Below are 24,230 nucleotides of genomic sequence, written 5' to 3' on the forward strand. Positions count from 1 at the left end.
GCCGCCGAGACCATACGACTCGAATACTGCCCCACTGACGTCAATTCGGCCGACTTGTTCACCAAGGCCCTCGCACGCGATCGTTTTCAATTTCTTCGGACGCAACTCGGTATCCTCCCAGTACAGAGTTGAGGGGGAGTGTTGGAATATTGCGGGCACGCTGTCTTTGTACCCTTTGTCACGCGCTTGACAGGCTGTCAAGCGCCTTCTCTATTATGCGGATCCTCTACTCTACGCTTTGCTAGTCTACATCATGTATATAAGCTACGGCTTCTTTTCCCTCGATCATCATCCTTCCCTGCTTCTCAGCTTCTCTCTCTCGTGTGAACTCTAACAGAGATATTCACTCCTACTGCAGCGACTCGAGTCACACCATCCCGAGTTTGACTAACCTCCTCGGGCAGCGATGACGTTCTTCAAAGAGTGAGCGAGCGAGTGCCGTACGCAGCTTAGTGGCAAGCTCGCAGAGGTCGAGGATGGCGGCACGTGAACGGTGAACCATCGACCGGCGACATGAAGTGATTGGAGAAGAGACCGGGTGCTCATGCGGGTGTATTCGACTCGTCGGCCATGTTGGTGTCTTCGTGCTCTACCCATGCCAGGAATAAGGTTCATGTTCGTGTCCAGCGCGCCGCTTGCGCCTTAGCATGCTTCCCCAGGAGCGAAGGTCATCGTGACGTTATCCCGACGCTCAAGGGTGTCGACTCCGCTCACGACTGCCGGGTGCCTGCGTCCTCACAGGCCGGACAGTAATACTAGATCCTTCTCCCATGATGCATACTTGGATTCTCCCTGCCTTGTTGCCGATCCCTGTTGTAGTGGCGAATCGATCTCTGATCCCTAGTGGACTAACGCATACATATACTAGCTACGAAACGTTCTGAAGGAGGTGTATGCTGTACTCTAGCTGGTTGGTGGGAAGAGGGCAAGCCTAATGGACAACGTGAGGTCCAGGGCCGCTGGGGTATTAGGGTTCACGAGCACGTTTCGAAGCCTGAGGCCAATGAGTACGTGCGGAAGCTTCCTGGGCGGGTATGAGAGGGAATCTCTGACGCTGTTTTCAAGTTCGGCCTGACATCGATTGATCTATGCGCCATTTTACATCAGGGGGAGAAGCGCGGACTACAGGACAGCTTCGAGTCGGTGCAGGGGAGAAAAGGGTGAGAGAGGACTGGCAGAAGTGACTGTATGTTTCCCTGCAATACTGAAATAGGGAGGCCGCTAAGCTCATTGTGTAATGGTGTCAGCAGCGTTAGGCACGGGAAGAAAAGGAGAGGCAACAGAGGGTACTGACCTGAGTTTCAGCTATTTCCGCTCCGGTCGCGGGTCTGTCTAAAACGGTGATCGCAGTCGTGGCTGGAGGGTGGGGTGGAAGGCGTCCTCGTCTCCGTCCACTGGAAACTTGGGTCAGCCTCGCGCCACTGGAGACAGTGCCTTACATCTAAGCTGATGGCTTTCGCGCTCAGCGGGATATCTCGCTGTCATTAGCGAGTCTGTTCACACTGGCGACGAAGGGGGGGGGGGGTTCTACCAGGTACTCATCATGATTACTCTCACTCACTTCGTACTCGGACAACAACGGGGGCTTCTTCCCAGACGAAAACCGCCGTGCAAAGCGAGGAAAGGGAGGCTCAATATGTATATGTATACTCGCTCCTCAGATATCCCAGTACTTACGCAACTTTCCTAGTGAGAGAGAACGAATCGTTGGGCAGTGGGTAGCTCCCCAACTGCTGTCGAGGATGCGCCAGGGAGAGGGTTTGCTGCAGCAAATGAGATTTGCACTCCGAGATGTCGCTAGAGTAGGTGCAGCAGAAATAAGGGAAAGTGCTTGGTAGGTGACGTGTGTAGGTTCTTGACCTTTTGAGGATGGCCGCCTGAGGCGGGGAAGAGATGATGCCACCAGGGCGTCGAGTAGCCTAGTATGCTAGCATGTCTCGGAGACGTTTGCTATATTGATAGTATGCTTAGAGAGAGCCTGTTTTTCCAAGAAGAGTAAGCAACAGGAAAGATAGCAAGGCGAAAGACATGGCTGCAGTATGCAGGACATGGAGGTGCACTGTTGCGACGCAGCTAATCCGAACTGCACGGCATTTGTCTGAGATTACGTCAGCCGGTACAGAGACTACACTGCAAAACATCACGCGCAGAACTGCATCGACTCCGAATATCGTCTCTCGCCTCGTCCGTCGATGCTCTTGCAGCATCGACTCGTGCAGAACTCGATGTATTTCCTCGAAAAGAACAAGCGATCCAGAGCAGGGTGAGATTGCAGCTACCGGAGGCTAAGAATAGTAAATTACGCGCTCATCAAGCAGCGAATTCAAGCCTGCCCCACTCCACCCTGCTTTACTCACCCCCCATTCTCCCCCCCCCTCCGCCCCCCCTCGCTCACCGACCTCGACGAAGGCACCTCCGCGACCATCCTAACTAGTAACAGACAAAATCTACCGCCATGTCTCGCGAGAACAGCTTCAGCGATTCCGACGACCGCTCCCTCACCCCCGACCTCGAAGAAGGCCTTGCGACCTCCCCAACATACGTCGGACCCCCTGGTATGCGCCCCAGTACTGGAAACGCCCATGCAACTGCAATGACGAAGTACGGGAGCCGTGGGTGCGGGTGCGGTGGATCAACGTCGGGCAGAGATGTGCTTGACCCCAGGACCCCGAAAGTCGGCAGCGGTGACTTCTTCTAATGGCTCAGGCTTTCTCTCTATTTCAGCTTCCAGAGTTCTGGCTTTATTGAATTCTACAATGCCTGAAGTTATGACATGCAATCGGTAGGAAAATCATAGACTCTCTCACGCTTGACCCCCGGTGTCATCAGTCCCTCGCCCCTCTTTGACGTCGGGGGCATCAGCTGGGACGTCATCAGAGCGCTTGCGCTCAAGTACGGTGCGCCGCCTTCGTTCGTCCGCGATGAATTTGTAAGCTCAGTTCTGAGGGGAACGCGGCGCTCGAACGTGTCTGCGGCGTACAGACCTGCACCCGCTCGCGGTCGAGGACGTCCTCCACCAGCGCGGCCACACGCGCTCCAAGGCCGACTACTACCCGCAGCACCTCTTCGTCCGCATCCTCGTCCACACCCTCGCCTCCTCCGCCTCCTCCTTCTTCTCAGACGACCGTACCCCCGAGGACACCTCTTCTGCGGACATCTTCGCCGGTATGCCGCGCTCAGAATCCCCGGCGCAGATGGACGACGAGGAAGAGGCCGACCTTAAGCGCCGCATGAGCGCCAGCGGTCGCGTCAACGACGAATCCGACGAAGCAGACGAGCGCACTGTGTTCGGGAGCGCGCGCGCGTCGGTGTTCTCCACCCTACGCCACACCCCGAAGGCGGAGCGGAGGAAGGAGGAGAAGCCAAGCATTGGCCTCCCCTGGGGCCGTCCGAGAGCGCACGACGTCGAGGGCTCCCCGCGCGCACCCGGGCAGTGGCCTTTCGCGGCGATGGGAGGCGCAGGGATACGGATAGGAGACAGTAGCAAGAAGTCACGGTACCAGAAGCTGGTGGGGGAGCTGAAGAAGGGCGACCGGGTGGACGTACAGATCCACCCGGTGTGCGTCTTCTTGCTGTGCGACGGGACGGTCGTGTCGATGCACAACGGTGCGTCTGCGTCTTCCCGGGCGAGGGTGGCGCTGACTTGACTCGACTCGATGCGCGGGTAGGGACAGACACGACGCTGGCGCTGACTGCCCCAATTGCGGAGCGGCTGAGGCAGCGGGACACGGTGCTGCGGACGAGCGCGGACCCGGCGTTGCTCGTCCAGTCGTTACTCGACCTCGGTCAGGCTGCTTCTCGTGGGGCTGAATGCGGCGCACGCGCATCACGCTGACATTTCCGTCCCCGTTTCTGTCTCCGTTTCCGATTCCCTCACAAGTCGTCGACCAGGCACTAGAGGCCATCGACTAGTACCAAGGCCGGATCCTCGAGATCGAGGAGCAGGTCCTGCCCAAGCCGAGCATGAAGACCGTCCGCAGACGTCAGTCGTCTCGCGGCTCACTTCATCGCTCTGCGGCTCACGGGGACGCTGACGGTTCGGCTGTGCGGTAGTGCATATACTCCAGGGCGACCTCGTGCTGCACAAACACACGCTGGAGCCGGTCAAGACGCTCATATACGGGCTCAGGCAGTACGACGCGGACCGCGCGCTTGCGCTGCGGGACCTGGACGACGTGAATGACAAGACGCAGTTGGGGTTGGGGGGTATGGGAGCCATATGGTGAAGAGCTATTTGGTGCGTTTGCTCTCGTTCGTGGGAGGGAGCTGATGTGTGGTAGGGCAATGAGGATGATCGGAGTGGTTCAGGCTGATGTGTACGACCATATGGTGGAGTATATTCTAGGGGGCTTGGGTACGGTCGCGGGGATAAAAGGAGAATTTGATGAACTATACGTTCAACGTGAGTCGTCCACTTTCTTGCTTCTTGATTTCACGCTGTGGCCGGACAGCCTGACCGAAGAAAGTGGGCTCATAGATGGCGTCATACGAGATGAACCAAGTGATGTGCGTGTACATCCTGGTTAGCCAGGACGCTACTGATGTGCAATCTGCACCAGGCGTCGTCTGACGACTGTCACAATCATCTGCCTCCCGCCCACGCTCCTCACCGGGTACTTCGTGCGTATTGTCCTCTACCTTCCCCCCAATCTATTATTCAGTCTCTCGCGGGCTGACGTCTCATCACACGCTTGTGCAGGGCAATTTTATGGGCACGTTCCATGGCCCGTATGAATGGCATAGATATCCTCACCTGGAACATCGCGATTTGCCTGCCGTGGGAGGGGTAATTGAGCGCAAGCCTGCGTGGGGAACTAGTAGGTTGCGTGACCATCTTCTATTGGCACACGGGAGGAGAAAACGCGTGATGTCACGCGCTGCTACGCGTTTACGCGCGCTGTTTGCTGCGCTATATCCTCTGCGGCAAATAGACTTTCGACCTCGGTCACCCCGCCGCAGATGCAGTTGCACAGTAACGCCGCTAAATCATCGATATATATACTCACGGTTATGAGTCTTTCTACAGACTTGACCAGAGATTTGCTGATTCGCCATCACCGTCCTCCCTGGCCGTTAATCTGACATTGATGCCTCGACTGACTCATCTGAGGTCCATCCACATTTCTTGTCTCACGAACGCAGCCCTGTCTCTCAGTAGCCGCAAGTACGGATGGAAGTTAATGAGGCTAAGCACTACCAGAGACGTCCCATACTGAGCCCGATTACCATGACCGTTCGACCTCGGCATCCGAGCCGCTCACCTACCTCAGGCTCTCAACCGCGCCACCCCAACCAGGGACGTTTCCCGCTCATTATCGGGGCTCTTGTATGTAAATCCATCTTTCCTTCTCTGCAAGTGATGACTTACGTTTCAGGACGAAGACCCTGAAGCCCGGCCCAAACAAGCCCCGTCGACACAGTTTGGCAAATCAGATTCTGACTCCCTGCATCTCGGCTACGTCATCTCCGTATCTCTCGGTTCTACGACCAGACGGAACTCACATCTGCTTCCTTGACAGGATACAGATGAGAATTGCGCCCCTATCATTCGGCCCCGGCGACCGGAAGCTGCATCTGAAAGTGGGGTCTTCGGACGAGGATTCGCCTTGGCACCCATCATGCGCCGGTCAAGTTAGTGTCTCTCAGCGCTCTCATCGTCACGTGTCAAGCCAACGGGTACCGGCCAGACTGCATGCCAGTGATTGAGGACGGCGACTGCCTCTATCAGGCTCGGAATCCCAGGGTTCAGCTGTTTCGCAGTGTTCGCCATCGCCCACAGGTTCTTTCATATCTAACTAAGTAGCGTGTAACTGACAGCATCAAGCGCTCATACTGCCTGTGCTACATCAGTTGTTGAGCAGATATGTAATCTACTTTCGGCAGCATCGATGCCCGGGCCATTCTTTCGGTGGCACTCACTGACAGCATGTGACTTGGTCAGAACGGAATCAATATCAGAGAAGCAGCCTAGGGCTGTAGCTGTGACAGCATGCTTTGAGACCGATGATTTTGCTCCGAACCACCAAAGGAAAGACTGTTACCGTTCACTTCACTTGCGCTGTAGTCTGGTACATATATAGGGCTCTGCCATCCTGCTAGAAAGCGATGCCCCCATCTGACAATTTCCTACTCCTAGTGGCTGCACGAGATTGTTCTCATGTCAAGCTCGACACTCACCCTTACTACGTTCGATGGGTGGGACCTTGTCTCCGCGGCAATTACAAAACCGATAGGGCGGATCGTCCTGTCTGCTCTACTATATGGTTGTTAGAAGCTGAATAGATCCCGTTATTCATCAATCTGACTGAGTTTGATTTTAGGATGCTTCACGACTCTAGTCCTCGTAGCGTTTATGGCTCTTCTAAAGTGAGCCCCCCCCCCGTCTGATACATCCATAATCTTTACTTGTGGTCTCAAAACCTCGCATTCATCTAAAGACAAAGACATACTCATCGTTTCACCACGGTTGTCCTCGTTTCAACTCTCGCTCTTCTCTATGCATCCACCACACTGGCCGTCATCATCACTATTCTAGAGATACAGGCCGTCATCTTTAATGCTTTGATGTTATCGGTGTCGGCTATATGGTTTCCAGAATTTTCTCCAGAATTCCCACCATCGATCAGGGACTCCCAGTCATTGATCTTTGGTCCCGAAAACTATGGATCTTGTGCGAATACGGCGGCACTCACCGTCAACGTACGTCCTCGTCTTCTTATCACACCGTATTCTGTTATAACACCTTTGCATTTCCCTAGATACTCTTGGGCGATTGTATTGTGTGCTGGCGAGCTTCGTTGCTTTGGCCAGGGAACCGTGTTGTAAGAGGTGTCTCCATTATACTGTTGCTTGCAACCTTCGGTGAGCTTTCAATGGCATAGAAACTGTTGTAGGTTCTCATAATCGTTGGCTCTGGGGTCATTAGCTCTGGGAGCAGTGGACATCAGGTTCACATGCCTCTTCCATGACCAATCTGTGGAATCACTTTTTGAGAATCTCAGCGTGGTGGGAGGCATGTATGGAGGAACGTCATACGGCGTAGCCGCTTCAGCACTCTCTCTTGGTGTGAACCTCTTTGCAACTATCATAGTGGCATTCAAGGCATGGTGGGTCACTTTTCCCATCTAGATCTCCCTTAAACCAGCGTCTCATGAACGGTGCAGGAGTTCGAGAAAGTTCCTGCGGAAATTCATGGTATCGGGCAACAGGACTACCCAGGTGGAGAGACTATTCTCTATACTAATCGAGTCCGGAATGGCATATTGTGCTATTTGGGTGAGCCATATGCTCTGCATCAATATCTCAGGAGCGAGACACAATTTCCTCCTTGCAGATTCTTGTGGTTGTCTGGCAGTTCTCCTCATACATGCTGACATACTCGAACTCCACCTTTTACGAGCAATTCGGTCAGTTCATCAGCGGAGGACTTGTGCCTTTTATTGTACGTCGGAGCTCCTTCTTGATGGAATGCACCTCTCATAACCCTTCTAAGGCCATCTACCCGGCCGTCGTGATCATACTCATCGCACAAAACCGATCGCATATGGTGAAGGCCCTCGGCGGGCCGGCGATCAATACTCCCGAGTCATCACGTTTGGATAGCACTCGGCTCTCAGACGCGACTGTGCTGCGTGTAGCACGGCAAGACAATTATGTGAGAGACGGGCCTGAGGAGTCCAACATACCCACCGCTGACGAGCGGAAGATGGATTCTAGCGGAATTGAGTAGCCTGTGATAAAATAACTACTATAGACATATGGCAAGGAAGTAATGAGAGTTGTAGTAGTACGCAGTCCTCAATGCGTGTACTCGTGGTTGCGGAAAGTATTCGAATGCCCGTGTTTAGGCGCCCATTGACCGCTCCTCCTCCTGGTCCTGTAAGTAGTATAAGTAGACATATCTCTACCGTAATTGAGGTATATATTGCTGTTATTGTCAGGAACGTGTGCGCACCATGTGATAGGAATATGATCTCTATCTTAAGCCAAACTAGGCTCAACAAATCTCAGCATGCTCAGTGAGCATGAGCAGAACATTTGCTGTTCTTGGGTACTGAGAATTGATCAGAGTACCTCCAAATTCTTGCGCATGAGTCTGCTCATAAGGGAGATTCTACAACATTAGAAAGTATGGTGTATCTATGCCTCTGCTTGGAAGGATTAGTACTAACATAAGTCGAAAGTAAGCGTGGTTCAAGGATACTGTATTCTGCTGGGCATTTCTCCAATGCCATAGCTAAAGCTAGAGACTTGAGTTCTGATTATATTAATATACCTTTCTATGCATGTACCTATAACATCAGGGTGCACAGTATTCATAAGGGGAACCAAAGAATGGCAAGAAAGTGTCTTACTAGCTTTATAGAAAGAGCTGGTCTAGTATTGTAGGACCATTTTCTCAAGAAAGAGATGGTCAAAAGCTAGCAACCACTAATGATATAAACCCTCCTCTATGGCTAGATATATGTGCAAGAATATGGAGGTATGCTGATCAATTCCCAGCACCTAAGAATAGCAAATGTTCTGCTCATGCTCACTGAGCACGCTGAGATTTGTTGAGCCTAGTTTGGCTCAAGATAGAGATCATATTCCTATCACATGGTGCGCACACGTTCCTGACAATAACAGCAATATATACCTCAATTACGGTAGAGATATGTCTACTTATACTACTTACAGGACCAGGAGGAGGAGCGGTCAATGGGCGCCTAAACACGGGCGTTCGAATACTTTCCGCAACCACGAGTACATCTACAATGTCGTCTGATGGAATCTGGGCGTGTGACGCCTGTTGTGCCGCAGCGATTGCTAGGTACTGAAGAAGTTCAATCCTACTGCAGCGACTCGAACCACGGCCCGAGCTCAACGAACGTCCTCGGACAGCGATGACGTTTCTCGACGAACGCAAGAGGGAATGCCGCTCGCCGATCAGCGGCCATCTGGCGGGTGTCGAGGACGGCGTCGCCCGAAGCATCGACGTGCGATATGGAGTTGTTCAGGAGAGCACCGGGTGCTCGTGAGGTCGACTCGTCCAACATAATGATGTCTTCGTGCTCTCACGAGATGTCCATATTTGTCATGAACGAGGATGAGCAGAGTCGCTATGGCACAGCAGGCACTCGACATACCTTCGCGATTTTGAGCCATCGTTCGGCAGTTCCGTGCACTAAGCGGCGGACGTCTGGGGACTACAGGATGACATCAATGGCGCAGGAAGGTGTAGCGGGGTTTGACGTGCAAGCAGAGACGTCGCGATTGTGAGCGATCTCGACGGCCCTCGCGAAATCAAAACGAACGGCTTGGACGAAAGCGAGGGCGCGCGCCTTGCCTATTCCAGCAAATGTCGTGCCCCACAATCGCATCTCACTCAATCAATGACGCCTTAGAACGCATGCTCACCTCGGATCGCACACCGGCAGCCTGCGCCACCCGTATCCTCTCCCTCTCCCTCTGCCACGGATTCTTCGCCTCGTGAAACCCAACAGGAACGTCACAGACATTCTAGGCTTAAACCGCTGGGCACAGCTCTGCGCCCCTCTGGTGAGGGGGTCGGGTCCTCGCGCGTAAGTTCGGCAAGTTGCTTCAACAAGGCGGTTCTAGATTCTGGTGGCAAGATGACTTCCGAGTCCCCACATCACGCCCGCCCCAACGTTGTGAGCACAACGCACACAAGATCCGTCTATATTGGTAGTACGCACGGATGGGTTTGGAATCGACAGCGCTTTCTTTCTTCGCCTGCTTCCGGCTCTCCTTCCCCAACGCCTGAGGCGGCAACTCACGCGCGGGAACAAGCGGCTCCGCCCTCTCTTTCCGTTTCTGCTTCTTGCACGCGGTTGCGAACCAGTCGCACACGTCCTGGGCGGTGTGGTGCGCCAGACCGGGCATAAACTTCACGCGTTTTGCAAGCATCGCACGCGCGGGGACATCGGGGACATCGGGGGTCTGCGAGAAGTTGTCGAAGTAGGCCGTCCCGTCGTGCGTGTGCGAGCGGTCAATTTAACTATTGGAGACTGCACAGGGTGACAGCAACGCGACGGAGGGTAGGCGACGTACCTGTGAGGGTTACCCATGCGCCCTATGGCAGCGGACCCTTGCGCGATGTCAGTCTGTGAGCGACGCTTTAGGAGTGCAGTGTCGGAGCCTGCGTCGATGTTTAAGTGGGTCCCGCTGGTTGGGTCGGCGGCGAAGGGCCAGGCGGAGGTCGAGGTCGAGCTTGGAACTGAGATACCGGTCGGTAGAGATACACTCGCTGGAGGGTGCGTGGGTCCCAGTTGACGATGGAAGGGGAGCCGTTGAAGTTTGCGGCTAAGGCAGGCCTGTAGTCGGCATTCGCGACAAGGACGGCATGCGTGAGTAATGGCATGTAGCACACGGGGTCGACTGTAGATGTTGACGGCGAGTGACTAGCTATTCAGGAGATACAGACATGGATATGAGCAGTAGTTGTAAATGTCACTAGGGAGAGCCTCCGCCGCGGCGACGGTACTAAACCGGGCGATGAGGTCGATGAACATTGCGAGGCCTGACAGGGCGAGCATGCCGCCAAACGGTTGGGAGCTGAACCGCAGATGTAAAGGAAAGACTCGGAGGGTATAGCGACATAATCCGTTCCGACTGGCACCGTAGGAGGGCAGTCGCACAACGAGGAGACGTGCTATGTCCGATGCTTGTGAATGAAGATAAGGGCAGCAGTGTTGTTACGGGTCAAGTCAAGGGTCATGACTTTTTGTCAATGGGTGACCGGTCACCGAGTGACCCGGTCATGACCGCTTGTCAAGGGTTAGCACGTGATATCTCCGGGGTGTCCGAGTGTGCTGATGGCAGCATGGCGGGCGGCAGTCTTGTGGTTGTGCTTGGGCCCAGGCGGTGCTCATTGTCGTACCTCGCAGAAATGTTCCCTGATGGCACGCCTGGCTCCAATGTGTGGCATGGGGCATGGGACGATGAAGGATTGAGTCGCAGTTGATGATAGCTGTAGGGGATACGGTACTCAGTCTCATGGGTCGCCTCATTTTCTCTATCATACCGTTTCCTACCACTTGCGCTGGCGGAAAACATTCAACTTACGAATGAGATTTGGAAGTGTGGGACATACACCCATGCTCGCAGGTTGTGGTTCCCCCCACATCTGCCCATCAAACACAATGTTAGCTTCGATCGAGACAGTTGGTCTGATATCCTGCAAGTCCTACTAACGAAGGTACCTGGGACTTCTACCAGCACCTTCGGTGCCTTCGATGCCTGGCCCGGACGCTCCTTTAACTCGTACCACCACCGGCGACAAATTTCCCACGGTCATCAGCCAATAGGAGCGGGCTACGCCGTGCGGTCAGTTTTCTCTCTGGGCGACATACTAGTTTATATACCGAACGCTACGCATATACTAATAACGGAATGCCTCCGGAACCTGTCAGACGAGGCGGGATGGCATCGCCACAAGTTACTTCACGGTCGAAGAAGACGTCGGCAGCAGTACCAATGGGCGTACCGCCCGCAAGGCAGATGAGGACCTCATCCGAAGACACGTTTACGGCAGCATCTGAGAAGATCAAAACGATAGAGGACGCTTTAAGTGTGCTGCGCAAGCATGAGATGGTGCCTGCTGCAGGTGATCCCACCGCCGAAGGGCTGATCACCGGGCTCCTTCACGTAGGAGTTGCCCTAGTAGGCAAGAACGAATGGGCGGCGGAATGCTGCATCGGGCTAGCGGTTTATGCGAAGACAGTTATAGAGAGCGCGGTGAGTAAATCCTTAACGGACGCTATACTCACCCGTTTCGAAGCACAGGCCACCACTTTAATCAGTGGTCTGGAAGAACGAGTGACCGCTGCAGGAGACCGCATCACGGAGCTCACAGACAAGCTAGCCGGGACGGGAGAGACTTTGAAGGAAAAGGTAGTCGCAGTGGTGGACGACATCCGCGACGGAGAACACATCAACAGAACGCCCGGTGAGCCGTTTCCACACTCTCCCCCTTTCTTGTATGCGGACGCTGTGCGCGCTACCCTCCCTGGCACCGTAAGGGCCGTGCAACTGAGTGTTGCGGATCGCGAGAGCATCCGCGCGCGACAGATCCTAGTGGATAGATTCCCGCTATGTGGGGATGATGTCCCTTCGGAAGTCGCCATCCTTGCAAAGGCGAACGAGGCGTTAGAATTCCTTCCGCAAGGCGTACTAGACATCCCGGAGGGCCTTCGCTTCACCGCGGCGAAGACCCTTCGGAATGGAGGGGTGGTCCTAGAGATGGCCTCCCCGGAGCCGGTCAGATGGCTAGTAGCCCATGCTCAGCAATTTGAGGCAGTACTGAGTGAGCAAGCGAAGATCCGCCCACGGCAGTACAAGTTAGTGGCGGAGTTTATGCCAGTCGGATTTGACCCCTCCCAGGAAAGGGTGTGGCGACGGACAGAGGCAGACTTGGGCCTAGATGAGGGCGCAATACTGGAAGCGCGCTGGATCAAGCCAGTTCACAGGAGGTACCGCGAGCAGCGGTTTGCCCACCTATTGGTCACGGTCTCCTCTCCAGAGGCCGCCAATAGGATTATAAGGGCTGGACTGATCCTAGCTGGCCGCCATGTCAGTGTACGAAAAAATCTTGCAGAACCGATGCGGTGTGCGAAATGCCACCGCTACGACGCAGGACATCTGGCAAGGGACTGCCCTCAGGACCATGATACTTGCGGCACATGTGGACGAGCTCACAGAACGGCAGACTGCGCAGTACAGGATCTGCAACAACACCACTGTGTTAACTGCAACGTGAGGGGGCACGCTGTTTGGGACCGTGACTGTCCGGTCTTCCTAGACCTCCTGAGCAAGGCAGACGCTCGCCACCCTGAGAACAGCCTACAATTCTTCCCAACAGCAGACCCCAATTCATGGATCCCCAAGGTGAACAGCAGGACGCCACCAATCATGCGAGGCCAGCTGAGTGAGATTGTCGCGGATGCGATCGAAAGGAGTCCGGGCGCGCCATCGCAACGAGCCAGGGCGCAGAAACATCACGCCCGCATGACGCAGACCCAGCTCCCTTTCGCTTCACAGAGATCTAACGGAACAGATGCAAGTGCATGAACCGACCCATACTACGTCACAGACGAATACTCTTACTACTAACGCACTCCTCAGAATTTGGCAGCAGAACGTCAACAAGTCGCTTTTGGCGCAACTGGATCTCCTGCACTCAGCGTCGCCGGACGACTTCGACATCCTAGCAATCCAAGAACCATACATCGACCACCTCAAGCTCACGCGCGCGAACCCACGATGGACAGTAGTGTATCCAACCGGACACCATGATCAAGCGGACAGAACGCTCTCTGTCCTCCTTATCAACACTCGCATCTCGTCCAATGCATGGCGCCCAGTCGCGGTCCCATCACCGGACGTCTCCGCGGTCACGGTCATCTCATGCGGCCGCACAGTACACATATTCAACCTATACGTGGATGGAGAACACGACCGGGCACTGCATGCGACAGCGAGAGCCACAAGACGGCTGCTACCCAACGACACCGAAGACGAACATCCGACCTCTAACTCCCTCCTCTGGCTAGGCGACTTCAACCGCCACAACCCACTCTGGGATGAAGCGCGCAACCACCATCTCTTCACCCCCGAAGGCCTCGATCGCTCACAATGCCTCCTCAATCATGTCGCTTCATTCGGGCTGGAAATGGCACTACCAGCTGGCATCCCGACGCTTGAAGCCTCCCGCACCAAAAACCTCACACGCCCAGACAACGTCTTCTGCACTACTGACCTCATCGAGTCCCTCAGATCCTGCAAAACAGTGCCCCACCTGCGCCCTACTAGGACCGACCATTTTCCCATCCATACGATTTTCGATCTACCGCTTCCAAGCTCGGCTCCGACACCGCATCGCAACTTCCGAGATGTGGACTGGGCAGCATTCGATACTGCCCTCCGTGCTGCACTGCAGGGCAGCGAACTCCCGAAGGAGATCCGAACAAAGGATGACTTCGACCGCACGCTCTCCTTACTGATGCAGGCCATCAACAGGGCGGTCGAGGAGGAGGTTCCCTGCTCCCGACCATCACCTTTCTCCAAGCGATGGTGGTCAAAGGAGCTCGCAGCCATGCGCAAGACAAAGCAGCGGCTGGGCCGAATAGCTCACAAGCACTGAGGTGACCCTCAACACCCCACACACAGGGAGTACCGCCAATACCGCAATCGCTACGCGGACCACATCGACGCTGCGAAAAAGGACTGTTGGACCTCCTGGTTGGACTCCGTGAATGCCCACACCATCTGGGCGGCGCATCGTTTCACCAAGAAGGGAGCATCAGACGGAGGCGGCACCCGAATTCCCCCCCTCAAAGCCATAGACAGCGATCGCGTGCTGACAGACAATGCTGCCAAAAGCCAAGAGTTTCAGAAGACGTTTTTCTTACCGCCTGGTCCTGCCCCTGCACTGGATGCTGATCACCGCTACCCTGAACCCAAGTATCGATTTACAGGAGTTTCGGATGAACAGGTCGGACGGGCCATCCGCTCCCTGCGAGCGTTCAAGGTGCCTGGCCCGGATGGCATACCGAATGAGGTATATACTCACTGTGATGTAACGCTGACCCCAATTCTTGGCAGGCTTTTCAGAGCGACTTTCGATCTCAAGTACTACCCGGATGCCTGGAAAATATCTGACACAGTAGTCCTGCGCAAACCGGGAAAAACAGACTATACCACCGCTAAGTCCTATCGCCCCATTGCTCTCCTAGACTGCATGTCAAAGATCCTCTCACGATGCGTTGCTGACATCCTTACATATGAGGCCGAAACCAACTCCATGCTCGCCAACAATCAATTCGGAGGTCGCGCAGGCCAAACCACAACAGACTCCATCCACCTGGTCACGAAGACGGTCAAGGACGCCTGGCGTAGAGGCAAAGTTGTCTCCATCCTCTTTCTGGACATCAAGTCAGCCTTCCCAGCCGCCACACCGGAACAACTCTTTCACGACATGCGGGAACGAGGAGTGCCGGAAGAGATAGTCGACTGGCTGCGCGAGAAGCTACGAGGTCGATGCACTTGCCTCAAGTTTGACGACTACACCTCGGACCCCATCGACATCCTCAGCAGCATTGACCAGGGCTGTCCACTCTCTGTCATCCTCTATAGATTCTACAACTCTGGACTTATTGATAGCGCTAACAAGAAGGGAGGAGAGGTCGCGGTGGGATCCATGGACGACGTCGCACTTATGGCGATAGGTTACACCTTTGACGAGACACACCAAAAGCTGACAGACTTTTTCGAACGCCCACAGGGAGCAAACGAATGGTCACGGACGCACAACTCTACCTTCTCTCTCGACAAATTTGGACTCCTCAATGCATCACGCACCCTCAAGAATTCGCTTGGCCCTGCACTCCAACTAGGCAGCACCCTCATAAAGCCCTCAGACCACCATCGATTCCTAGGATTCCTAATGGACTATCGGCTCCGATACCACCAACACGTCGCATATGCGCTAGGCAAAGGGATGGCCTGGGTTGCCACCCTACGACGTCTAGCCCGATCACAGTATGGCCTTACACCGGGGCTTGTTCGTCGCCTCTATCTTGCAGTCGCAGTCCCTAGCATGCTCTACGCCGTCGACACCTTCATCACTCCAGTGCAGACACATCCAGGGCAGACACGTCGCAGTGGCTCAGTCGGCGCAGTCCGGAAACTCGCCCGGGTCCAACGGGAGGCCCTGCTCCTCATCACAGGAGCCATGAGAACTACCGCAACCGATGTGATGGCTGCCCACGCTGACTTACTCCCCTTCAACAGCTTGATAGACAAGCTCTGCCAGAGGGCTACCATCCGAATGTGCACCCTCCCGAGCACACACCCCCTGTCGCCACACGTCAAGCGCGCTGCTACTCGCTATGTCCGGAAACATCGCTTGCAACTACATGAGCTCCTCCATCTCTACACAACCCCCGACACCCCACAGCGCATGGAAAAAGTCCTAGCTGTTCGACATCACCCTGCATGGACTCCGGCACACTGGGTCGACATCGCGAGCTCAAAGGACGAGGCACTGGACAAGGACGAGGAGTGGGCACAACGACACAAGATACTGGTCTACTCGGATGGCTCGCAGAGGCGGAGTAAGGTCGGCGCATCAGCGGTACTCCTGAGGGCCGGGTCGTCCCGACCCAAGACCCTCTATTACCACCTCGGCACGGACAGGCAACATGGGATCTATGAAGCAGAGATTGTCGGCTCCATCCTGGGCACGCAGCTGCTACGAAAGGAACGCCAGGCCGTGCGAGGCCCCTCAGTGGCGCTCGACAATATGTCGTCAATTGAGGCATCAACCCAGATACGTCCACGCCCTAGTCACTACCTCACTGATTACTTTCATCGCAGGGTCCAAGAGCTTTTGGACAAGGACAAAGTAGCCCCGCGCACCGTCTTCACCCTCCGATGGGTACCGGGGCATACTGGGGTCGAGGGAAACGAGATGGCGGACATGGCGGCAAAACGCGTGGCCAAGGGGAAGTCAAGCACGACCAAATCCCTCCCACCACTCCTTCGCAAGCCGCTCCCACTAAGTGCAACCAAAGCAAAGCAGGTGCACTTAGAGGCCCTCATCAAAGACAATGCAGAGCAATGGAAAGCCAGCGCACGCGGACGCAGACTACACCTCATCAACCAGACACTCCCCTCCCCCTCCTATATGAAGAGGATTCGATCTCTTACACGGAGGCAAGCAGCAGTACTCTTCCAGCTTCGCACCGGTCATGCCCCCCTCAATGACCACCTGCATCGTATCGCGCGAGTCGACTCGAAGCTATGCCCGGCATGCGGCTTAGCTCCGGAAACAGTGATGCACTTCCTTCTACAGTGCCCCGCCCATGCCTCAGCGCGCTCAGAACACCTATCTCGCCTCGGACGACGAGGCCGGGCCTTACCCACCCTCCTCAACTCACCCTCAGCATTACAACCGCTACTCAAGTTTGTTAGTGCGACACGACGTCTCCAGAACACCTTTGGCAATGTGACACCCAAAGAGACGAGACAACATCAGGATCAAGACCGGAGGGGTCGCAACGCATAGAACTCGCTGGCGCACTCGGACGCGCCTTTTCCTCCCCCTCTACCTCTCTTACTCGCTCGCTGTACAGTACGCTGACTACCTCGTCCGTTTATTACAGGAAAGCGACCACACACATCCCACTACATAGAGTCCGGTAGTCTAGTGCTAACCTCGTTGCATGTATCCAACGCTCTCGTAGATCCCAACGGAAACGTGCGTCGCGGGCGTCCGCCCGCTCTAGGGGCGGGGGAGTTCTGACAGACGGCGGGGACACCGCCGAACGTACACCTGACTGGCGCAAGAGGCGAGACCCAGGGGCGCAACCGCACCCAAAGGCCGCAGGTTTATAGCCCGTTCCCTTGCCTTCAATGGCCAGGACTGGACGGACGCCCGCAACGCATTCTTCCTGAGCCCTGCCCCCTTTTACACACTACTTGCGTACTCGAACGTCTCACTCTCGCCCCTGTCTGTACCCCGGCACGTCCCCTTGCACCATCCCTCATCGATATCTCCTCCATTACACACCCTTAGACTGCATGAGCATCCTGCTCAATTATGTACCGCCGACCCCTTTTACCACACATGTAGACAGGATTGTATTTACGGCCTACCATGAGGCTCGGCCTCGCAGGGCAATAAACGGGATCTAGAAGAAGAAGAAGAAGAAGATGCCTGGCCCACAAAGCCCCGGTGGAGAACTAGTAACTATACATACTGATAGGTGTATTCTGGTGAGTTATTTTCTGCCAACATGCCTGCTTACGAAGCAAAACTTTGAAGTATCATTCATTCACAAACCTATCAGATGTGTTAATAGAGCGAGTCGGATGAGGAGCTCGAGAGGCAGCTCATCCGGGGTTATAAATCGTAGTTTGAAGTTGCGCCTACTACTGATGCCATGTTGGGTTTTGTATTCTATAGATCCCATTTCAGGCTATTCTCTCATAATACCTATACGGATCTCGCTTCACGCTCCCAGAGCCCTGAACATACTCACCTACGTCTATGTAGATTTACAGTTTGGATGTTCAGCGGCCCTTGGTCCGATCGACTAAGCGCCTGACCGCCCAGATCACGCGTTAACTTTTGACAAACCGTCATGACCGGTCAACCGGGTCATGACCGGTCATGACTTCGGTCATAACCGGGGTCATAACAACACTGAAGGGCAGAGCTTGTAGACCTGCTATGGAAGCGTGAGAAATTGTGTCGCGTGACCGTCTCCTATTGGCGGAAGTGAATACACGAGTTCAAAACGCTAAGTCGCCATCATAGTCCTCTCCGTTGACTTGTCTGCACGCTAACTTGCAATCCAAGTTGAAGCGATCTCACTCATTAGATCGGATAGCATCCACATGTGTCTCACGAACACCACCCTGTCTCCTAATAGCCGCAAGTATGGAAGTAAGGTGATGAGGCTAAGCACTACTAGAGACGTCCCGTACTCAGCCCAAATGCCATGACCGTTCCACCCTCGGCATCCGAGTTGCTCACCTAGTACCTTAGGCTCCCAACCTTGGCATTGACATTGAAGGTGCTCTCACAAAGACACAGGGAAATTTCCGCCTACCACTGCGGCTCTTGCATGACACCATGTCTTTGTTGCTGAAAGAGATTGATCACGATCTAGGACGAATACCTTGAAGCTCAGCCTGAACGAGCCTCACCGACGCAATTTGGAAAATCAGTTTCTGACTGCCTGCATCTCGACTACGCCATTGCATCCTCTGTATCTCTCCGCTCTACGACCAGAAGGAGCTCACATCTGCTTCCTTGACAGGATACAGATGAGAACTGTGCCGCAATCCTTCAGCACCGGCGACCAGAAGCTGCATCTGGAAGTGGGGTCTTCGGACGAGGAATCGCCTTGGCACACATCGCTGAGTCTACCACGATCCATCGTGTCGCAGTCAAGCTCTAGGCTCATTAGCGTATGCACGAGGGATCCAATGCTATTCAAGGTACAACGGTCATGATGTCATAGTCGCGGACGCATCAAATCTGTATTCCCAGCGCTGTTATCGTCACCTGTCAGGCCAACGGGCACCGGCCAGGCTGTACCGAGGTTAGCGACTGCCTTTACCAGGCTCGGAATCCCAGGGTTCATCTGTCCCGCAGTGTTCTCCGTCGCCTGCAGGTCATCATCTGTCTGACTTGACTGACAGCCATCGCGCGCCCTTGCTGGAATCCAGGCCGAGGTTCGAGGTTCGATGGCAAGTGAGTACGCAGTCTGGCAAGCCTGGACTCGAACGACGCAAAGTCTAGTGGTTTTGATTTTTGTCGCTATATGGTCTATATGAGAAAGCTCTATGGCATGTGACGAGCGTTCACTTGTGTGGTAGACGTTATAGAAGGACGTTCCAGTGATACATCAGTTGCTACTTCTCGCATCATCGATGCCGGGTCATTTTGGTAGTAGGACTCACTCAAGGGTGAGTTAGAAGGCCACTGATCGGAGAAGCAGCGTAGGGCGTGAGACCGTGCTTTGATACTAGTGATTTTGCGCCAAAGCATCAGGGAAAGACTGTTAACTTTCACTTCAGTCACTGCCCTGTGATCTGGTACATATATTGTGGCTTTTCCTTCCTACTCGAAAGCATCACCCCCGTCTTACACTTTCCTACCACTAGCGACCACACGAGATTGATCTCATGTCAAGCTCGACACTCACCGGTACCACCTTCGATACATCTGCGTGGGGCTATGTTGCAAGTCAAACTACAGGAGCGATAAGACAGATTGTCCTGTCTACTGTACTATATGGTTGTTAGAAGCTGACTAAATCCCGCTATTCATTCATCAATCTGACTGCGTTGGTTTCTAGGGTGCTTCACAACTCTAGTCCTCGCAGCGTTGATGGCTCTTCGAAAGTGAGCCCGCACTTTGCTACACCTATAACCACTACTTTTGTGCTCAAATGTTAGCATTTATCTGAAGACAATGGCATACTCATCGTTTCACCACTGTCGTCCTCGGTTCGACACTCATTCTCCTCTATGCATCCACCACAACGGCCGTCGTCATTAATATTCTAGAACTACAGGCCTCCATTCTTTCCAATATATTATATTCGGTGGGGAATATCTGGGACGGGGCACCTCTAGAGGTCGAGCTGCCACCGTCAATCCAAGACCTATTGTTCTCTGGTCCCAGCATCTATGGATCCTGTGCGAATACGGCGGCACTCACAGTCAATGTACGTCCTGGTCTTCTTACCACACCGTATTTTTTAATAACAAGTTCACGTCTCCCCTAGATACTCTTGGGCGATTCGATTGTTTGCTGGAGAGCTTCGTTGCTTTGGCCCGGAAACCGTGTTGTAAGAGGCGTCTCAATCATACTGTTGCTGACAACCTTTGGTGAGCATGCAATCATATAGCAATCTCCACATGTTCTCATACTCTTTGTCTCCCCGGTCATTAGCTCTGGGAGCGATGGATCTCAGGTTCACATGCCTCTCCGATGAATTTAGCGATGACGAGTCACTTTCTAAGACTGGCAATGACGGCCTGGCGGGAGGCATGTATGGGGGAACGCCATACGGCGTGGCTGCCTCTGTGCTGTCTCTTAGTGTGAATCTCTTTGCAACCGTCATAGTGGCTTATAAGGCATGGTGCGTCATCTTGCGGTTTGATAAATTCTTTAAACTAGCCTCTCATGAATGTGGCAGGAAATCGAGAAGGTTCCTTCGGAAGTTCATGGTATCGGGCGACAGGACTGTACAGATGGAGAGGCTATTCTCGATGCTGGTCGAATCCGGGATGGCTTATTGCACTCTCTGGGTAGGTCGATTGATTTGCATCCACAAGCCCGGAGCAAGACTCAATGTTGTGTTTGCAGATATTCGTGGTTGCTTGGCAGATAGTCGTGTACCAGTCATCGATTTCTGATGATGATCATGCCCCTGCGTTTCAAGCGCGATTTGGTGACTTCATCAGCGGAGGACTTGTGCCTCTTATTGTACGTTGGAGCTCCTTCTTCAAGGAATGCATCTCTCATAACCCTCCGAAGGCCATCTACCCGGCCATCGTGATCATACTCGTCGCACAAAACAGGTCGCATATAGAGAAAGCCTTTGGCGGGGGCGCGGTCAATACCCCCGAACCATCGCATTGGGACGGCATCCGGACCCCAAGCGCGACTGTGCTCCATATAGCACGGCAAGGGGGTGAAGTCGGAGAGGAATCAGAAGAGTCCAGCACGCACACTGCTGACGAGCGGAAGCTGGAATCTGGCGGAATTGCGTAGTTCGTGGTACATGTTGCGGCGCAAGGACCCGGTGACGAAGTAGATGCATGTGGAGTAACGCCTGTTCTGCCATAGTGACAGCTAGGAAGCGGAGAAACAACAATTACTAGATATGTTCATTCCTACTGTAGCGACTCGGGCCACGCCCCAAACTCGACGAACGTCCTCGGACGGTCATGACGCTCTTCGACGAGCGACCGAGCGAATGCCATGCGCAGAACAGCGGCCAACTGGCCGATGTCAAGGATGGCGGCACGTGAACCATCGACGGGCGATATGGAGTGGTTGAAGAAGGCACTGGGTGCTCGTGCGGGTGCAGTCGACTCATCTGCCATGTTAGTGTCTTCGTGCTCTGATGAGATGTCCATATCTGTCGAACACTGAAGGTGCGTGACGTTGCCATGGATAGTATGCTTGATACTCGGCGTGCCCCTTGACCATCTTCAGCTTCGTTCGACAAATTCGTGGGCTTAACGACAGACTTTTCAGAATCAGATGAGAAAGTCGCAGGACCAGAACCATTCGAAGGAGGGATATGCGACGTAGTGTGGCGTGCAAGAATAGTGGCCGCCGCAGGCCATCTTGACGGCCCTTGCGAAGTCAAAAGGGACGGCTTGGACGAAGGCAAGGGCGCGCGCCCTGGCTATCCGATAAAGAATCAATGTCGTTCCCTAGAACCGCTCAGAACGCATGCTCACCTCGGATCGCACACTGCCAACCTGCGTCGCCCGTATATTATGCTGCGGATTCATCGTTCTCTACCGTCTCGTAAACTCCAGCACATACGTCGTCGACATTCTAGGCTTGAGCCGCTCGTCCCGGCTCTGCGCGACGTCTGTTTCGGGGCTCGGGTCCTCGCGCATGAGTACGATGAGCTGCGTTAACAAGGCAGTCCTGGTGTCCGATGGCACAATGACTTCCGGATGCCCAGCAGACGCCCACCTCAATGCACACAAGGTATGTGGAGGACGGGAGTACGTACAGTTCAGGTTGGAATAGACAGCGACGCTGTTCTTACCCCCTCTCGGCTCTCCTTCCGCGACGCCTTAGGCGGATTCTCACGCGCGCGAACGAGCCAGTCCTCCCGCCCGCTTTTCTCTCCTTCTTTTCTTCTTGCGCGCGGTCGCGAACCAGCTGCGCACGTCCTGCACAGTTTAGTGCGCCAGACCGGGGATAGACTTCACGCGTTTGTAGCATGGCGCGCCCGGGACGAACGGGGTCTGGGAAACATTGTCAAAGTAGACTGTCCGTCGTATGTAAGCGAGTGGTTGATCTAGCTACTGAAGACTGCACACCGTGACAGCAGCGCGATGGATGATGGACGACGTACATTTGAGGGTATCCCATGCGCCCTGTGGGAGCGGACCCTTGTGCGGTGTCACCTTGTGAGCGACGCGTTCGGGTTACAGCGTCGGAGCCTGCGTTAATGGTAGTGTGGGTTTCGCAAACTGCGTCGTCGAAGGGCGATGCGGAGGTAGATGTCGAACTTTAGACTTAGATTTAGAGGGACCTACAGCGAGGGTTATGTATCCATGGGCAAATAGCCCATGGAGAGCTCAGCTCTCCCTTCGCCCGCGAGAGAGGGGCGGTGATGGAGATCAGATGACGAGGCGAGGGCGCTGATGGGATGGCAAAGCCGGATGGAAAAGCCGGGCTTGTCCGTTGGGAAGTGCCACCCCCAGTCCCGCACTGCACTTTCCGTGTCCCCCGACGTTGTAGCTTCGCCGCTGAGCGCAGAAAGAGTGCGTGGATGTTGGCATATGACGGGGACTGAGGAGGCAGAACGAGGGAGAGAACGCGGGAGAGAACGCACCTGGAGAGGGCGCATCAGCGCATCAGTGGGCATGACGACTGATCGTCAGGAATGCATCGCGTACGACGCGAGGGTCTGCCTGACTCGCGTCCGACACCTACAACAAGAACAAAATTGCGCCTGGACGCACTCCCTGTGGCAAGAGCCTACGACAAGAGGCGCAGGCTGCGAGCGAGACAGTAAGGTAGGAGGGTAGGAGATACAGAGTACATGCGAGGGAGAGGAGCGGACTGGCCGATACCCGAAGAGGATCTGGGCGGGGAAGTCCCGGATAGGCAAGGGCGGACAGGTTGGCGGGCGGGCGTCGATCGGGGAAGGCACGAGAGAGCGGGACGGAAGCATCATGTGTAAGGGGAAAGGGAGAGCTGAGCTCTCCATGGGCTATTTGCCCATGGATACACAACCCTCGTTGTAGTCTCTACAGATTTAGGCCGGTAATGATGCACCTGCCGTCCAAGCTGGAGGGTACGGAGGTCCCAGTCGATGAGGAGCGGGGAGCCGTTTGCGATGAGTCACGAAGGCAGGCCTGAAGTCAGCGTTCGCGACAAGGACGGGGCTTCCAGCGCACGGCGTCGAATGTTGATGTTGATGGCGAGCCGCTGTTCATGGAGGAGATACGAATATGGGATAGTGTGAGTAGTAGATGTAGGGAGAGATGAGTCTCGGCGCACCAACCGACGCGCCTCCGCATATGGATTGAGTGGACCTCGACGGTCTCGACGGTCATCCACCGCCCACTACTATCATGTGGCTTTGGGTCGCCTTCAGACAAGCAGAACATATGGTACTCTAGAATATCTTGCAGTTATCTCTCATTGATACGCTGACAAATCAAGTTCCCCCGTCAGGTCTCCGAGTTAACTCGAACGGCGATCCTGCCCCAGGTCATGGGAAGGTTGATAGTGAAATGAGACTTACACCTGTCACGCCTCGGACGTCGTGGCCATGCACTATCCTTCCTCCTCAATGCACCATCAGCAATCCACCCGCTGCTCAAGTTTGTCAGTGCAACACGACGCCTGCAACACACCTTCGGCAATGTAGCACCCAAAACGACGGCAAGACGCCAAGCATAACAACATGGAAGACGCAACCCTAAGACACCTCTCCCGCCTTCTACTC

At 54.6% G+C, this 24,230-nt stretch overlaps 8 protein-coding genes across 8 annotated transcripts; 7 read left to right on the forward strand and 1 right to left on the reverse strand.

The window, feature by feature from the left end:
* Positions 1 to 2,455: 2,455 nt before the first annotated feature.
* Positions 2,456 to 4,226, forward strand: DICSQDRAFT_175003 (uncharacterized protein; the record flags this gene model as incomplete). The annotated part of the gene is made up of 6 exons (XM_007370873.1): positions 2,456 to 2,616; positions 2,830 to 2,897; positions 2,983 to 3,606; positions 3,669 to 3,785; positions 3,920 to 3,982; positions 4,054 to 4,226. The coding sequence occupies 6 exons, from the start codon at positions 2,456 to 2,458 to the stop codon at positions 4,224 to 4,226; spliced, it is 1,206 nt and encodes a 401-aa protein (XP_007370935.1).
* A 4,605-nt stretch (positions 4,227 to 8,831) lies between these two features.
* DICSQDRAFT_175004 (uncharacterized protein) lies at positions 8,832 to 10,514 on the reverse strand (the record flags this gene model as incomplete). The annotated part of the gene is made up of 5 exons (XM_007370874.1): positions 8,832 to 9,053; positions 9,129 to 9,181; positions 9,699 to 9,942; positions 10,229 to 10,380; positions 10,427 to 10,514. The coding sequence occupies 5 exons, from the start codon at positions 10,512 to 10,514 to the stop codon at positions 8,832 to 8,834; spliced, it is 759 nt and encodes a 252-aa protein (XP_007370936.1).
* A 1,702-nt stretch (positions 10,515 to 12,216) lies between these two features.
* DICSQDRAFT_14316 (uncharacterized protein) lies at positions 12,217 to 12,879 on the forward strand (the record flags this gene model as incomplete). The annotated part of the gene is made up of 1 exon (XM_007370885.1): positions 12,217 to 12,879. A coding segment is annotated over one exon (663 nt), but the record flags the coding sequence as incomplete, so codon positions are not given.
* A 178-nt stretch (positions 12,880 to 13,057) lies between these two features.
* On the forward strand, positions 13,058 to 13,471 carry DICSQDRAFT_71725 (uncharacterized protein; the record flags this gene model as incomplete). The annotated part of the gene is made up of 1 exon (XM_007370875.1): positions 13,058 to 13,471. A coding segment is annotated over one exon (414 nt), but the record flags the coding sequence as incomplete, so codon positions are not given.
* Positions 13,472 to 13,672: 201 nt separating this feature from the next.
* DICSQDRAFT_71717 (uncharacterized protein) lies at positions 13,673 to 14,143 on the forward strand (the record flags this gene model as incomplete). Its single annotated transcript, XM_007370876.1, has 1 exon — positions 13,673 to 14,143. The coding sequence occupies one exon, from the start codon at positions 13,673 to 13,675 to the stop codon at positions 14,141 to 14,143; it is 471 nt and encodes a 156-aa protein (XP_007370938.1).
* A 366-nt stretch (positions 14,144 to 14,509) lies between these two features.
* On the forward strand, positions 14,510 to 14,755 carry DICSQDRAFT_24869 (uncharacterized protein; the record flags this gene model as incomplete). The annotated part of the gene is made up of 1 exon (XM_007370877.1): positions 14,510 to 14,755. A coding segment is annotated over one exon (246 nt), but the record flags the coding sequence as incomplete, so codon positions are not given.
* Positions 14,756 to 15,217: 462 nt separating this feature from the next.
* On the forward strand, positions 15,218 to 16,255 carry DICSQDRAFT_71738 (uncharacterized protein; the record flags this gene model as incomplete). The annotated part of the gene is made up of 1 exon (XM_007370878.1): positions 15,218 to 16,255. A coding segment is annotated over one exon (1,038 nt), but the record flags the coding sequence as incomplete, so codon positions are not given.
* A 4,226-nt stretch (positions 16,256 to 20,481) lies between these two features.
* On the forward strand, positions 20,482 to 21,295 carry DICSQDRAFT_175007 (uncharacterized protein; the record flags this gene model as incomplete). Its single annotated transcript, XM_007370879.1, has 4 exons — positions 20,482 to 20,660; positions 20,718 to 20,829; positions 20,888 to 21,007; positions 21,059 to 21,295. The coding sequence occupies 4 exons, from the start codon at positions 20,482 to 20,484 to the stop codon at positions 21,293 to 21,295; spliced, it is 648 nt and encodes a 215-aa protein (XP_007370941.1).
* Between the last annotated feature and the right edge of the window lie 2,935 nt (positions 21,296 to 24,230).

This window comes from Dichomitus squalens (assembly GCF_000275845.1).
Source record: "Dichomitus squalens LYAD-421 SS1 unplaced genomic scaffold DICSQscaffold_79, whole genome shotgun sequence".
In the NCBI taxonomy this organism is placed as follows: domain Eukaryota; kingdom Fungi; phylum Basidiomycota; class Agaricomycetes; order Polyporales; family Polyporaceae; genus Dichomitus; species Dichomitus squalens.